This window comes from Phyllobates terribilis, unplaced genomic scaffold, assembly GCF_046119375.1.
Source record: "Phyllobates terribilis strain yellow unplaced genomic scaffold, ASM4611937v1 Scaffold_35__1_contigs__length_13245226, whole genome shotgun sequence".
Lineage (NCBI taxonomy): Eukaryota > Metazoa > Chordata > Amphibia > Anura > Dendrobatidae > Phyllobates > Phyllobates terribilis.
Genome location: NW_027362795.1, coordinates 8,498,971 through 8,516,121, shown reverse-complemented (window position 1 = coordinate 8,516,121; position 17,151 = coordinate 8,498,971). Strand labels below are relative to the sequence as shown.

The 17,151-nt window shown below is 43.9% G+C and overlaps 1 protein-coding gene across 1 annotated transcript in view; it reads right to left on the bottom strand.

Moving 5' to 3' along the window:
* Nucleotides 1-4,041: 4,041 nt before the first annotated feature.
* LOC141182639 (uncharacterized) overlaps nt 4,042-17,151 on the bottom strand; it is a 58,457-nt gene continuing 45,347 nt past the window's right edge. Inside the window, exons 6-7 of the mRNA XM_073660802.1 lie at nt 8,529-8,619; nt 4,042-6,479 (exon numbers count right to left, since the gene is read on the bottom strand). Coding sequence (XP_073516903.1) covers nt 4,702-6,479; nt 8,529-8,619 — 1,869 coding nt within the window. The 3' untranslated portion in view covers nt 4,042-4,701. The remainder of the gene's footprint in view (nt 6,480-8,528; nt 8,620-17,151) is intronic.

Below are 17,151 nucleotides of genomic sequence, written 5' to 3'. Positions count from 1 at the left end.
CTGATGTTTTAGGTGAGAGGACTCAGTCGAAAACCTGGGACCAGGTACACTTAGGAGAAAACCTAGGGGCCCGGGAGAGCAGGCCGAGGCATTGCTGAGGTAGCGGCAGAGGATGTTCTCAGAGAGACCGGGATTCACCCGACTTGCACAACACAAGGTTGAGACACAAGATCAGACCCCCCTGAGACAGCCCCCCCTTCCGCGTCCCGGAGTCTGTACGAGAAGGGATGCGACAAGAGATACAGGAGATGTTGCGTTTAGGGGTCATTGAGGAGTCAGATAGTCCCTGGGCGTCCCCTGTAGTGTTAGTGCCTAAGAAAGATGGGACTACCAGGTTTTGTGTAGACTATCGAAAGCTAAATGAGAAAACTGTGATGGATGCGTATCCCATGCCGCGTGTGGACAAGTTGTTAGACCGGCTGGCTGGGGCAAAGTATTTGACCACCATCAATCTATGCAAAGGCTATTGGCAGATCCCCCTAAGTCCTGATGCTATTCCCAAGTCTGCATTTCTCACCCCGTTTGGCTTATTCCAGTTTCGGTTTATGCCATTTGGGATGAAGAATGTCCCCGCGACCTTCCAGAGGCTGGCTGACCGGCTTCTGGTCTCCAGGACTATGCTTGTGCCTACCTGGATGACATCGCCGTCTACAGCGCGACATGGGATGAGCATCTAAATCACCTAGAGACAGTATTGGATAGGATCCACAAAGCCGGAATCACCCTGAACCCCAACAAGTGTCATGTAGGCAAAGCAGAGGTGCAGTATTTAGGACATTGGGTGGGGGGTGGAAAACAACGACTGGAACCCGCCAAGATTGAGGCCGTAGCCAAGTGGCCCACCCCACGTATTAAAACCCAAGTCATGGCCTTTCTAGGGACAGCAGGGTATTATAGGAAATATGTCCCCAATTACAGCAGCATTGCCAAGCCCCTCACTGATCTGATACTTAAGAACCTCCCCCGCCAGGTAACCTGGACCCCCGAGTGTGAGGAAGCCTTCCGCCAGCTAAAAGACGCTTTCACAAATACCCCGATATTGGCCGCACCCGATCCAACTAAACTTTACTTGTTCACACAGACGCATCTATGTTTGGGTTGGGGGCAGTACCGAGCCAAGTCGGGCCGGACGGCCAAGAACACCCAATAGCTTATCTGAGTCGGAAATTACTGCCTCGAGAAGTCAGCTATGCGGCCGTCGAAAAGGAATGCCTGGCAGTAGTATGGGCTGCCACGCAGCTCCAACCATATTTGTATGGAAGACAGTTTTCCCTCATAACGGACCATAACCCCCTGGTATGGCTTAATCGGGTCTCCAGGGACAATGTCAGACTACTACGGTGAAGTTTGGCGCTACAACCGTTAGACTTCACCATCCACTATAGACCAGGCAAGCAAAATGGTAACGCCGATGGACTAAACCGACAAACTGACCTGCTACCAACCTCATGAATCGTGGACCTCCTCCAGCTGATCCGTCGGGGAGTAGACTGGGCAGGCCGATCCTGTCCGGGAAGGGGGAGCATTGTGACGGATCAACCCCGTACTCCAAGATTTTGCCACATGGGGGGTGTCGTAGAGCCGATGCAGCTAATGGGACATAATGTTATAAAGTGGGGTGAATATTGTGGATCACATATTGTTGGACATTCTGTGATGTGACCGAAGCAATCCTGGCCCCCACCTTCCTGTGCTCTCTTAGCAGTGGCAAACAGACAATGTGCTGATTAATGGGTTGTTGCATAACTGCTGTCTGGGAGCCTACTGTGAGTATTATTTGGTGAGAACAATGGGTGCTAAAAATAGCTTGTGTGATTCTCTATAAAACACTGTGTGATAGTCATATTTTATATATCCCAGTGTAAGAAAAGCCTTTGTCAGGGGCCTGCAGAAGAAGATTGGACATCTGCAGATGGGGTAACTAGCTCCCGTCACAGTGTCGTATACCTGCTATCTCATCTTTAAGACCACCAAAATGTACATTGAAAGCAGATGGAGAGAATTTACAATGTACCACTGCAATGAAAACGTCTTTTAAAGTAGGTTCCTCAGGTACATGTATGTCCCATTGGTGCAGATTAGGCCGTCGGGCAGTGAGTATTGTACCACATGCAATTTTGTGGTCTTTTCATCCCCTTCAATGCGGCTGCCTCTCCCATCTCCTGCACACCCAACTCCTCCACTTGGAACCCATGCACAGGTGTGGGTAGCTGCTATAAGAAGGCCACTGTCACCTGATGAGACCTGTGTTTCTGTTCAAGCAAATTGCTACAGCCTGGCCACCACTTCCCTCCGCCTCGTCTCCCCTGCTCAATCTGTCTCCAGCATGACAACCGTGGTGTCATCTTTGAGCTGAGAGCCTGCTTGTCCCGCAGTCTTTGTGTGGCTTTTCCTGGTCATTTTTTTTCCCTGGAGCAAAGTACCTCCACACTCAGAAAGTTAACTGGTAGATGTATGACAATTTTCAGGACGGTCGTCAGGTCTTATATAGGATAAATAGCTAGATGCTCGGCAGGAGCTCTGTGAGGAGCTGCCCACTTTCTAAAGACTATAATACTTTTCCAGCAACGGACCACCATTTTTGTTAATATTATTATTGTGTATTAGTGATTTACTTGTTATGTTTTATATAGTTCTGCTAACTTGTCTGTATGTGCACTAGATTCACTTGTAAAATGTCCAGCATTCCACTAATCTCATCTTTATCTCAGGAGTCCATTGTCTCAACAGCCAATAATCTCATTAGGGGACTGTAGATTGAGACACAGTGGAGCAGTCATCACAGGGGGTCTTACATGCAGTATCAGATGAAGGCTTCTAGATTATTTTTCATTGTTTTTAGCTAACAGTGAATGTTTAAGGGGGGAGCGTGTGATCACTTCTCACCTGGGAGGGGACTGAGCCCAGTGGAAGAAAGGACAGACATGTTTTAGGGAGAGTTGTGTGGAAGGATTGAAAGGAAGAGGATGGAGACCGTGGACTTGGAAGGAGGAATGGATAAACATGTTACCATTATGGATTATGTTCTTTGGATTTACACTTTCTTACAAGGACTGCTGCTACGGGATACATGTGCTTTCATCGTTTTATCTGTCGTCTAGAGGATCATGGACTGTGGCTACAGACTATAGTGGCTGGAGATACGAAATCTGTGGGCCAACCTAAAGTTGGGAGACAGTGAGTATGGCCTTATACAAAGCCAGTGGAACTACTGAACCCAGATTGGGAATTTGAGGACTGAGAGAACGGTATTTTAGCCATTTTCTTGGAATTGCTTTGTTACCGTGGCTGTGATCAATAAAATGTTGTTGCATCGTTAACCTGCCTAGGTGATTACTTACAACCTACAACCTCAGATCTTTACAAGCTCCTACATCTGCTTGTTCACATATGTCGTCAGGGTTGTTGCATGAAAGTACTGCTGCTTTCTGTGTGAGTGGGATAGTCATGCAAGAGAATATTGCTACAAAAAAAAGGGACTGGCCTCTCTGACATTTACTTCAGAAAGGGAGTAAACTGTCCTGCATCCAGAAGTTGAGGATCCACCTAGGCAATGGTGGTAACAAAATCTTATCAAGTTGGGCCTAATGAAGAACTTTGCAAAGGCTATGGATAAAAATGTAAAAGCATTCATGCATCTGATTGATAATTTTCCAAGGTTAAGTGAAGCAAATATAAAAATAAAAGAAGGAGTCTTTATTGGACTTCAGATTTTTAAGCTTTTTCAAGATGAGGAGTTTCTTCAGTTGTTGCAGGGCAAGGAAAAGGCTGTATGGTCTAGATTTGCATTTGTGGTAACTAACGTTTTGGGAAACTCAAGGGCAGATACAGTAACTATGAAGAGTTGGTGTCATTTCTCCTCAAAACATATAAGGATCTTGGCTGTAACATGTCCTTAATGATTAATTTCTTACATTCTAGACTTTTCTTACACCAAACTGTGGAGTAGTGAGAGACGAGGGTTGTGAGAGATGTAACCAAGATATTGCAGCTATGGAGAAAAGATATCAAGGAAAAAGGAAATCCATCAACACTTGCAGATTACTGTTGCATAATTTTAATAGATGATCCGATACAGGAGTACAAGAAACAAGCAAAAAACAGTTGTCACTGAATGAGGACTAATTTTGTAGTGCAATTTCTGTAACTGTTTAAAATTCGCAATAAGGTTTAGACAGGTTTTAGTTATTTGAATTGTTCTAAGTTTTCTCTAAATAAATATCAGGAAAGTGGCATAACAAAATATTCTGCATCTGTATATTTACAAGAATAATAATGTTTCAAAGTACTGAAGCTTTTATCATTAATTATATGTAGCAGTAAAAGGAAAACTCAATTGTCCAATTTAAATTCAGGAGGTCAAACTCATTAAGAAATGGCTCAGTTCATAGCAGAACCTGACAACTTTTAAAAATATGTAAAACAGTGTTACATAATCTGAAAGGTCATTGAGCTAGGTTCTTCAGCTGCTCAGTAAGGAAGTGCAGCCTCTGTACAGGTCCCAGTACCTTCCTCTCCTCTGCACCAATCAGCTAAGTGTGGGGCTGGAGGAGAGAGCAGTTCTCTCACTGATCAGGAAGGACACTGTCTCTCATTGTTCTCGGTCAAAGGAAGCTACCTCCAGTCTATAGTATGCACTCATTTATTAGCAAGATTTTTTCTTGCTAAAAGTGTGTCTTTTCAAGTAAAACATTTTCCACATTAAGGATATAAAAAAGGCTTCTCCCCTCTATGACTTCTCTGATGTCTATCAAGATGCGCTTTCCGGTTAAAACATTTCCCACATTCTGAACAGGAAAAAGGCTTTTCCCCTGTGTGAGTTCTCTGGTGACTAAGAAGATTTGATTTCTGGTTAAAACATTTCCCACATTCTGTACATGAAAAAGGCTTCTCCCCTGTGTGAGTTCTCTGATGTGTAACAAGATCTGATTTCTGGGTAAAACATTTCCCACATTCTGAACATGAAAAAGGCATCTTTCCTGTGTGAGTTATCTGGTGTCTATCAAGATGCGTTTTCCGGTTAAAACATTTCCCACATTCTGAACATGAAAAAGGCTTCTCCCCTGTGTGAATTCTCTGATGTGTGATAAGACTTGATTTCACTGTAAAATATTTCTGACATTCTGAGCATGAAAAAGGGTTCTCTCCTGTGTGAGTTCTCTGGTGCTTAACAAGATTTGATTTCCCTGTAAAACATTTCCCACATTCTGAACAGGAAAAAGGCTTTTCCCCTGTGTGAGTTATCTGATGTCTAACAAGAGCTGATTTGTTGTTAAAACATTTTCCACATTCTGAACATAAAAAAGGCTTCTCCCCTGTGTGAGTGCTCTCATGTGTAACAAGATCTGATTTCTGGTTAAAACATTTCCCACATTCTGAACATGAAAAAGGCATCTTTCCTGTGTGAGTTCTCTGATGTCTATCAAGATGCGCTTTACGGTTAAAACATTTTCCACATTCTGAACATGAAAAAGGCTTCTTCCCTGTGTGAATTATCTGATGCTTGGTAAGACTTGATTTCTCTGTAAAATATTTCCCACATGCTAAACATGAAAAAGGCTTCTCTCCTGTGTGAGTTCTCTGGTGCCTAACAAGATTTGATTTCCCTGTAAAACATTTCTCACATTCTGAACATGAAAAAGGCTTTTCCCCTGTGTGAGTTCTCTGATGTCTAACAAGAGCTGATTTGTTGTTAAAACATTTCCCACAGTCTGAACAGGAAAAAGGCTTCTCCCCTGTGTGAGTTCTCTGATGTGTACCAAGATCTGATTTCTGGTTAAAACATTTCCCACATTCTGAACATGAAAAAGGCATCTTTCCTGTGTGAGTTCTCTGATGTATATCAAGATGCGCTTTCCGGAAAAAACATTTCCCACACTCTGAGCAGGAAAAAGGCTTCTCCCCTGTGTGAGTTCTCTGATGTCTATCAAGATGCGCTTTCCGGTTAAAACATTTCCCACATTCTGAACATGAAAAAGGCTTATCCCCTGTGTGAATTATCTGATGTTTGATAAGACTTGATTTCTCTGAAAAATATTTCCCACATTCTGAACATGAAAAAGGCTTCTCCCCTGTGTGAGTTCTCTGGTGACTAAGAAGGCTTGCTTTCCTATTAAAACATTTCATACACTTGAAACAAGGAAATCTATTCTTTGCTGTGTGAATTTTTTGATGTTTAAGAAAAAACTTTTTGAGGGGAAAACTATTTCCATATACTGACCGTGAAAATGGCTTCTTAGCTTTAGGAGCAGTTAGTTTTTTAATGCTTATTGTGTGACTTTGATTTTCCTTAGTAGTCGGTAATGAATCAGAAGATAGGACCTGTTTGAAAGGATAAGATGACAGATCTTTGCTGTGAAGGGATGATGGTAAATTTGGAGTAACAGCATTCCCTTCAATTGTATCCTGTGAGATCTCCAGCTCATCTGATTTGAAAATTGAAGATGTCAGCCGTCCCTCTGATCTCCTAGTACAGTTATCTGCGAAGTAAAAAAAAATTATATTTGTATAAAATATTCTTGAAATTTATATTTTTGAACAGTTCTACTTAAACTGTTGGTACAAATGGCAAGTTATGTAAAAATATTGAATTATTCACCAAGACAGTCTGATAGAAAATCTCATAGCATTAACCAGTAGAGCTTGGTGTTCAACTGTTTGTTCATTCTGCCTCCCAAATATGAAATATGCGAAAATAATACCAATAAAAATTTCTACTCATCTCACAAAAAACAAGCCTCCAATCAGGCCCTTCATCTGTCAATGGAAAAACAGAGGTTTCCACATGATTAGTGGCTCAAAAACTCTTGAAAAGAAACATGGCTTCCATAAACCAATACAGCAAAATCCGCTCTTCCAAAGTCAAATATGATCCCTACTTAACTCAAATGGAAAGCACCACACCCTATTAAAGCTCACGCATAATGCCGGAAGCAGCCTGATACAGCCTTGTTCTCCGCTGGTTAAGTCTTCTGTGTTCAGCTCCCGTGTTGTGTATTTTCTTCTTAGTTTCTTCTTGTGATCCCAGCCCGTTTACTGACTACTGTCTTCTGATTTCGTATTTTCTCTGCCCTCCTTGTTCTCATCCGGCAACCTGACTATTCTTCTTGTCATCTCACACCACAGAACAGCAGGCAACATTAAGTCCAATCCTAGGGGTCTTTGTGTAAGTACAGATCAATGTAGAGGGGTTAAAGGGTGATGGGCAAAACTTTGACTATAGACAATAACACATCTAATGGAAAGATAAAAAAAAAAAGCAACTAGTGGTGAAACCTCTCTGGGATAATTAAGAGTATGCATCTTGGTAGCTCCTGGCAATTTAAACTATAGTAAGGGCCAATATTTTCTGTCAGATGAGTATCAAGAAGAAATATACATTTAATGCAAACTTTTTATAATAGTGCAGAGCTGAGGTGTCTTAAATGTAAAACTCGGGCATTTGGAAGAGACAATGGAGACCTTTTTTGGAAGACTACCATTGAGTTACAGACTCACATAAGTGAGGCAGGCCAATCCCAACACAATCAAACTATCGTACAGAATGAACCTGTATAAAAAAAGAAGACAGAATAAAAAAAAAACACTTTACATCCCCAGCAAGAATGTATGTTTGGGAGAGGGGGACTCCAACACTAAATCAGAGTTGCACTTATTTATGGTAGACCGTTGGAGCTACTATGAGTCCTGACCAGAAGAGTAGAGAAAGTAGTAATGCTCCCCATTTCAGGATAAATTGTATGTAAATTCTTTAGGATCGATAATATAATTTATGACGTGGAGTGAATCCATGAAACCAGGGCTCGAGTCATGCCAACATATCTCCTGCAAGCATGAATACATTTTTTACAGCCATCAGCCACTCACAGCTTAGAGATATATCATGGCAAAGTTGTGACGTTTTTGTATACTTTATCTATTTGAAGTTATTTGGTTTAAAAATAAATTGAAAAGTCAGGGTAAAGTGAAACTCCGTTGTTATTATACAGAAATTCACACTTGGCCCTCACTGCACGTTTAATGTTGCCTATCATAAAAGCGAAGTTTGGTCATAAAGACTGGACCTGGTCTTGTAGGGACCATATGAGCACATTCAGCGGCACAGAACAGAGAGAAGGTAGATTCATCTAATAAGATATCAGGGTTCTAAGAAGCCAACAGCGTCATTACCCTCTGCTTTCTCTCACAGGCCCATCATAATATTTTTCTTCAAGTGATTTTCTAACTTGTCAGCACTTTCTACATATGCTGTCATTTGCATTGGTAGTTTACAGATCTGGGCAGGTAACAGTCAGGATCTTCTAATTTCAGTTGGTAGGTGGATCTTCCAGGTTGTAAGTTCTATAGAAAAGGGATTTCAATGCCCAAAGTCATTTGAACTGTTTTTGGTGGAGGACAATGTTTTGGTCTAGAGGCAAAATGGTGATCACACGATCGTGATACAGCTGGACTACATGACCAGTAAACCAGCCACAGCCTGTGACTGAGAAGAATCTGTGACTTCTCTGCATTTAGTGGTTACTACTCACCTGGACGGTTATCTGTAGGAATCTCCTCTTTACACCGCTCATCACCCCTCACATATGTCTTTGTAGTTTTAATATGGCTCAGATCTTCACCCTGAAACAAATATTGTACAAGTCACAGACAGATGGAAAAGTCACATATATGATCAGTAGTGATGAGCGAGTACCGTAATATCCGTAATCGCTATACTCATAATGAGTACTTTGCAATAATCGCGTATTCATTCCAAATAGCGAGTACAATGTAAGTCAATGGGAAATGCTGGACCCTACAAAGAGGTCTGGGGGCCTGAGGAAAAGGCAGGAATGGATAGGAAAGTGATGAAACAGAATGGGAAGAGCCTGGAGAATGAGCCTGCATGCATTTCTGACTCACATATGGTTTCTGGGAATAAGTTTGTCGCAGTATTACGCCACTTTACAGACACATAAGAACAACTACCAAACCTAACCTAAATTGCATTTAACAGGCCAAAAAGATTATGAAACAGTTTTTCCTGCACAATCACTTGTATATAAGGCTATATAAACTAGAGAAACCTAAAAAATATCCTTTTAGCCTTTGTTCACACATAATGTTGTGGCTTTTTTTCGCCTTTTACAATTGAGTGGGCCCTGAGTTATACATTTTGTAGGTCCCTCGGACATAAATCATTTTTCAGTTCGCTATTCCCCAGCACTTTACAAGCACAGCTAGAAAGTACTAGTAGGTATGTAGATCTTTTACTTGAGAGGCCTCAGGTGGCTCTGTAACATGCGACTTGGAGGGACAGCTGTTACTTAGACATTTGGGCGGTCCCTCCATCATTGACACTCAGATAGTGGAATACATATTCAATAGCAGTTTACAATGTGCCCATTGTAGCGTTGGGCTTGACCCTCCTCCTCCTCCTCTTCCACCACCACCACCATGTGATACTGCGGCCCTAAATTCAAATGTTCAGAGGCCTTTTAGTAGGCAGGAAAGCTGAGTTTTGTGAGAGCCCTCGTGTGGCCCTGTAACATACATTTTGAAGTGCCCTACTCTAGAGATTTTGGAGGTCCCTCGTGTACATCTGAGAGTGCCATCACTTACTCATATTGTAGGGCCCTCACTGTATTATTTAACTCATTTAGGGGCAGAGACTACAGAGAAAATATCCAAGAGAAATGGAGTACTAGTAGGTAGCAGTGAGTGCAGCCTGCGATCTTCAGGTATGGCTGAACTTAGTGAACCGGAAAAATAAAGCTGCACTAGTTAACTGGATGACGAGCTCAAATACAGTGCCTACAAGTAGTATTCAACCCCCTGCAGATTTAGCTGGTTGACACATGCGGAATTAACTTGGCATTGTGACATTTGTACTGTAGATCAGCCTGGAAGTGGGAAATGCACTGCAGCAAATTTTTTTTTTTTTTTTTTTTAAACGTAAAAAGTTAATTCAGAGTGTCATTTATTATTCAACCCCTCAAACCACAAGAATTCTGTTTGGTCCCCCTAAAGTATTAAGAAGTAGTTCAGGCACCAAGAATAATGAGCTTCACATGTGTGGATTAAAGATTAGAGATGAGCGGTGTTCGACTAGAACTGTTCGCCAATCTCAAATTCGAGCTGTTTTGGGCGGTGTTCGAGTTGTTCGACGAACCCGAACGATTTGCAAAAAATTCGGCTGTTCGAGGTTATGTTCGATAACTGTTCGTACACCAAAAGCGTGTCCTGCATGGATTGTCTGCCACTCACTGTAATGCCACAGCCATGGTGGTTGTGGCATTACAGTGATTGCCCAAATCGATGGGAACAGTGCCAACAGTGAAACATGAAAAGCCGGCAATTCAGCAGCGGCATACACCTGTACCCGACAATTTAGAACCGAAAGAATAGAGCTTCACACATAGATTAGATAGATAGAAACATGTCAGCCACATATATACGAAGTACAGTGAAAGTGCTGGTTACTGTACTTGTCATTTAGTGTAAAGGATTTATCAAAAAAAATAATAGTGTTTTCATGCACCGTCTCTTTAAAAAAGCCGGCCGGCAATTCAGCAGCGGTACCCGACAATTTATAACAGACAGAATAGAGCTTCACACATAGATTAGATAGATAGAAACATGTCAGTCACATATATATGAAGTACTGTGATAGTGTTGGTTACTGTACTTGTCATTTAGTATTAAAATAAAGGATTTATTATTAAAAAAATTGGCGTGGGGTTCCCCTTAATTTTAGGCTCTAGCGGAGGTTAAGCAGACGGCTGGGGCAGATGTTTGAAGCCTGGGAAGGGGGTAATACCCACGGAGCTTCCCAGGCTACTAATATCAGCCCCCAGCTGAATACATAGCCTTTACTAGCTATTAAAATGGGGGACCCCCCCAAAAAAATGACGTGGGGTCCCCCCTAATTTAATAGCTAGCAAAGGCTAGGCAGACAGCTGGGGGCTGATATTAATAGCCCAGGAAGGGAGCCATGAATATTGGCCCCCTCCCAGGCTAGAAACACCAGCCGTCAGCCGCCCCAGAAATGGCGCATTCATAGGATGCGCCAATTCTGGCACTTAGCCTCGCTCTTCCACGCTGCCCTGGTGCGGTGGCAGGGGGTAATAGGGTTGGGGTTGATGTCAGCTTATAATGCCAGCTGACATCAAGCCCAGGTTAGTAATGGAGAGGCGTCTATAAGACACCCCCATTACTAACCCCATAGTCAAAGTTAAAAAAAACACAAACACCCAGAATAAAGTCCTTTAATTGAAATAAAGACACAGTCCTTTATTGTTCTAAATTAAACCATACTTACCGTCACGCCCATTCCAGCTGAAGCCAACGATCTCCTGCAATAAAAGAAAAATAATAAAGCAACCTCATCCTTACCTTTCCATGGTTCCCACGACAGCTTCAGCTCTGCTACATCGAGATGACAGGCTGGACCGCAGCAGAACGCTGCCATCCAGCCTCTCATCCCGCAGACACTGAGAAGCGCAGGCTTGCTTGCGCTGCTCAGCGTCTCTCTGTGACGACATCCAGATGAGCCGAGTTCATGTCCAATGAACTCGGCTCACCTCATGCACGTCACTGACAGCGTGGGAAAATTCTCAAGCTGAAGCGCTGAGTGCAGGAGAATTTTCCCACGCTGTCAGTGACGTGCATAAGGTGAGCTCATGTCCAATGAACTCAGCTCACCTCCTGCACGTCACTGACAGCGTGGGAGAATTCTCCTGCACTCAGCGCTTCAGTGTGAGAATTCTCCCACGCTGAAGCGCTGAGTGCAGGAGAATTTTCCCACGCTGTCAGTGACGTGCATGAGGTGAGCCGAGTTCATTGGACATTAACTCGGCTCATCTGGATGCCCTCACAGAGAGACACTGTGGAGCGCAAGCAAGCCTGCGCTTCTCAGTGTCTGCGGGATGACAGACTGGATGGCAGCGTTCTGCTGCGGTCCAGCCTGTCATCTCGATGTAGCAGAGCTGAAGCTGTCATGGGAACCATGGAAAGGTAAGGATGATGTTGCTTTATTATTTTTCTTTTATTTCAGGAGATCGTTGGCTTCAGCTGGAATGGGCGTGATGGTAAGTATGGTTTAATTTAGAACAATAAAGAATTGTGTGTTTATTTCAATTAAAGGACTTTTTTCTGGGTGTTGTGTTTTTTTTAAATTCTTTACTAGAAATTCATGGTGGTCATGTCTAATATTGGCGTGACCCCATGAATTTCGGGCTTAGGGCCAGCTGATAATGCCAAGCTGGCCCTAACCCCTTTATTACCCAGTGAGCCACCGCATCAGGGCCCTGGATGAGTTGGGTACAGCGCCAGAAGATGGCGCTTCTATGAACGCGCCATTTTCCGGGGTGGCTGCGGACTGCAATTTGCAGCGGGGGTGGCCCAGAAAGCTTGGGCCTCCCTGCGCTGCGGATTCCAGCCCCCAGCTGCCTAGTTGTACCTGGCTGGACACAAAAACAGGGCGAAGCCCCACGTCAATTTTCTTTAAATTATTTCATGAAATAATTAAGAAAAAAGGGCTTCCCTATATTGCTGTGTCCGGCCAGGTACAAATAGGCAGCTGGTGGTTGGGGGCAGCCCGTTCCTGCCTGCTGTACCTGGCTGGACACAAATATAGTGCGAAGCCCCACGTCAATTTTTTTTAAATTATTTCATGAATTTCCTGAAATAATTTAAAAAAATTGAAGTGGGGCTTCGCACTATATTTGTGTCCAGCCAGGTACAGCAGGCAGGAACGGGCTGCCCCCATCCACCAGCTGCCTATTTGTACCTGGCCGGACACAACAATATAGGGAAGCCCTTTTTTTCTTAATTATTTCATGAATTTCATGAAATAATTAAAAAAAATTGAAGTGGGGCTTCGCACAATATTTGTGTCCAGCCAGGTACAGCAGGCAGGAACGGGCTGCCCCCAACCACCAGCTGCCTATTAGTACCTGGCCGGACACAACAATATAGGGAAGCCCTTTTTTTCTTAATTATTTCATGAATTTCATGAAATAATTAAAAAAAAAGTACGTGGGGCTTCGCCCTATTTTTGTGTCCAGCCAGGTACAACTAGGCAGCTGGGGGCTGGAATCTGCAGCGCAGGGAGGCCCAAGCTTTCTGGGCCCCCCCCCGCTACAAATTGCAGTCCGCAGCCACCCCGGAAAATGGCGCGTTCATAGAAGCGCCATCTTCTGGCGCTGTACCCAACTCATCCAGGGCCCTGGTGCGGTGGCTCACTGGGTAATAAAGGGGTTAGGGCCAGCTTGGTATTATCAGCTGGCCCCAAGCCCAAAATTCATGGGGTCACACCAGTATTAGACATGACCGCCATGAATTTCTAGTAAAGTATTTAAAAAAAACACAACACCCAGAATAAAGTCCTTTAATTGAAATAAAGACACAATTCTTTATTGTTCTAAATTAAACCATACTTACCATCACACCCATTCCAGCTGAAGCCAACGATCTCCTGCAATAAAAGAAAAATAATAAACCAACCTCATCCTTACCTTTCCATGGTTCCCACGACAGCTTCAGCTCTGCTACATCGAGATGACTGGCTGGACCGCAGCAGAACGCTGCCATCCAGTCTGTCATCCCGCAGACACTGAGAAGCGCAGGCATGCTTGCGCTCCTCACTGTCTCGCTGTGACGGCATCCAGATGAGCCGAGGTCATGTCCAATGAACTCGGCTCACCTCATGCACGTCACTGACAGCGTGGGAAAATTCTCACGCTGAAGTGCTGAGTGCAGGAGAATTCTCCCACGCTGTCAGTGATGTGCATGAGGTGAGCTCATGTCCAATGAACTCAGCTCACCTCCTGCACGTCACTGACAGCGTGGGAAAATTCTCCTGCAATCAGCGCTTCAGCGTGAGAATTTTCCCACGCTGTCAGTGACGTGAATGAGGTGAGCCGAGTTCATTGGACATGAACTCGGCTCATCTGGATGTCGTCACAGAGAGACGCTGAGCAGCGCAAGCAAGCCTGCGCTTCTCAGTGTCTGCGGGATGACAGGCTGGATGGCAGCGTTCTGCTGCGGTCCAGCCTGTCATCTCGATGTAGCAGAGCTGAAGCTGTCGTGGGAACCATGGAAAGGTAAGGATGAGGTTGCTTTATTATTTTTCTTTTATTGCAGGAGATCGTTGGCTTCAGCTGGAATGGGCGTGACGGTAAGTATGGTTTAATTTAGAACAATAAAGGACTGTGTCTTTATTTCAATTAAAGGACTTTATTCTGGGTGTTTGTGTTTTTTTTAACTTTGACTATGGGGTTAGTAATGGGGGTGTCTTATAGACGCCTCTCCATTACTAACCTGGGCTTGATGTCAGCTGGCATTATAAGCTGACATCAACCCCAACCCTATTACCCCCTGCCACCGCACCAGGGCAGCGTGGAAGAGCGAGGCTAAGTGCCAGAATTGGCGCATCCTATGAATGCGCCATTTCTGGGGCGGCTGACGGCTGGTGTTTCTAGCCTGGGAGGGGGCCAATATTCATGGCTCCCTTCCTGGGCTATTAATATCAGCCCCCAGCTGTCTGCCTAGCCTTTGCTAGCTATTAAATTAGGGGGGACCCCACGTCATTTTTTTGGGGGGGTCCCCCATTTTAATAGCTAGTAAAGGCTATGTATTCAGCTGGGGGCTGATATTAGTAGCCTGGGAAGCTCCGTGGGTATTACCCCCTTCCCAGGCTTCAAACATCTGCCCCAGCCGTCTGCTTAACCTCCGCTAGAGCCTAAAATTAAGGGGAACCCCACGCCAATTTTTTTTAATAATAAATCCTTTATTTTAATACTAAATGACAAGTACAGTAACCAACACTATCACTGTACTTCATATATATGTGACTGACATGTTTCTATCTATCTAATCTATGTGTGATGCTCTATCTTTCTGTTCTAAATTGTCGGGTACCGCTGCTGAATTGCCGGCCGGCTTTTTTAAAGAGACAGTGCATGAAAACACTATTATTTTTTTAAATAAATCCTTTACACTAAATGACAAGTACAGTAAGCAACACTATCACTGTACTTATTATATATGTGACTGACATGTTTCTATCTATCTAATCTATGTGTGAAGCTCTATTCTTTCTGTTCTAAATTGTCGGGTACAGATGCTGAATTGCCGGCCGGCTTTTTTAAAGAGACGGTGCATGAAAACACTAATATTTTTTTTAATAAATCCTTTACACTAAATGACAAGTGCAGTAACCAACACTGTCACTGTGCTTCTTATATGTGTGACTGACATGTTTCTATCTATCTAATCTATGTGTGATGCTCTATTCCTTCTTGTCTAAATTGTCGGGTACCGGTGTATGCCGCTGCTGAATTTGCCGGCCGGCTTTTTTAAAGAGAGTGTCTTCTGAGCAGTTTGTCAGCTTTTGGACACCTTTGCAGGTGTTTTCTATGTGTTTCTATGTGTTTTTGTTTGCCTGCCATTGGTTTTAACGGTGTTCGACGGTGTTCTAAGGTGTTCGACGAACAGTTCGACGAACAGTTCCTCGAACATCCCGGTGTTCGACGAACCGAACCGAACCCGAACACTAGGGGGGTGGCTCAACACTATTAAAGATCTCTTTTGCCAGCCTTTCCTGACTATTTAAGACCCTCCCCAAACTTGTGAACAGCACTCAGACATGGTCAACATGGGTAAGACAAGGGAGCATTCCAAGGCCATCAGAGACAAGATCGTGGAGGGTCACAAGGCTGGCAAGGGGTACAAAACCCTTTCCAAGGAGTTGGGCCTACCTGTCTCCACTGTTGGGAGCATCATCCGTAAGTGGAAGGCTTATGGAACTACTGTTAGCCTTCCACGGCCAGGACAGCCTTTGAAAGTGTCCTCCCGTGCCGAGGCCAGGCTTGTCCGAAGAGTCAAGGCTAACCCAAGGACAACAAGGAAGGAGCTCCGGGAAGATCTCATGGCAGTGGGGACAGTCAATACCATAAGTAACGTACCCCACCGCAATGGTCTCCGTTCCAGACGAGCCCGTAAGGTACCTTTACTTTCAAAGCGTCATGTCAAGGCTCGTCTACAGTTTGCTCATGATCACTTGGAGGACTCTGAGACAGACTGGTTCAAGGTTCTATGGTCTGATGAGACCAAGATCGAGATCTTTGGTGCCAACCACACACGTGACGTTTGGAGACTGGATGGCACTGCATACGACCCCAAGAATACCATCCCTACAGTCAAGCATGGTGGTGGCAGCATCATGCTGTGGGGCTGTTTCTCTGCCAAGGGGCCTGGCCATCTGGTCCGCATCCATGGGAAGATGGATAGCACGGCCTACCTGGAGATTTTGGCCAAGATCCTCCGCTCCTCCATCAAGGATCTTAAGATGGGTCGTAATTTCATCTTCCAACAAGACAACGACCCAAAGCACACAGCCAAGAAAACCAAGGCCTGGTTCAATAGGGAAAAAGTCAAGGTGTTGGAGTGGCCTAGTCAGTCTCCTGACCTTAACCCAACTGAAAACTTGTGGAAGGAGCTCAAGAATAAAGTCCACATGAGACACCCAAAGAACCTAGATAACTTGGAGAAGATCTGCATGGAGGAGTGGGCCAAGATAACTCCACAGACCTGTGCCGGCCTGATCAGGTCTTATAAAAGACGATTATTAGCTGTAATTGCAAACAAGGGTTATTCCACAAAATATTAAACATAGGGGTTGTATAATAATTGACCCACACTTTTATGTTTAAAATTTAATAAAATTCAACTGAGCAACATAACTTTTTGGTTTGTAAGATTTATGCTTCTGTTCATAAAACCTACTCTCGTTTGCAGTTTGAAGGCTCTAACTTATTTGCATCTTATCAAACCAGCTAAATCTGCAGGGGGTTGAATACTACTTGTAGGCACTGTATATCACTTGTGCAAGTCAATGGACAAAGGATATATGGTGCTTCCCTCGAGGATGGATTGGTGAAGCTTCTCCAAATGGCTCAGTTATTTTTGATTGTTAATATTCCCCAGATTATATAGGAGGAGAAGACTTCTTGATAGTGTACTACTTGGTCCAGTGCAGAATGTGCATCGTACTTCCAAAAATTACTCCTGGGGGCTGTGTCATAAGTGCAGGGACATTCCTTGACAAGGGCATCCCTTGTCAAACATTATCTACAATGGAGTACTGTAGTAGTTATGGCCCTCAATTCA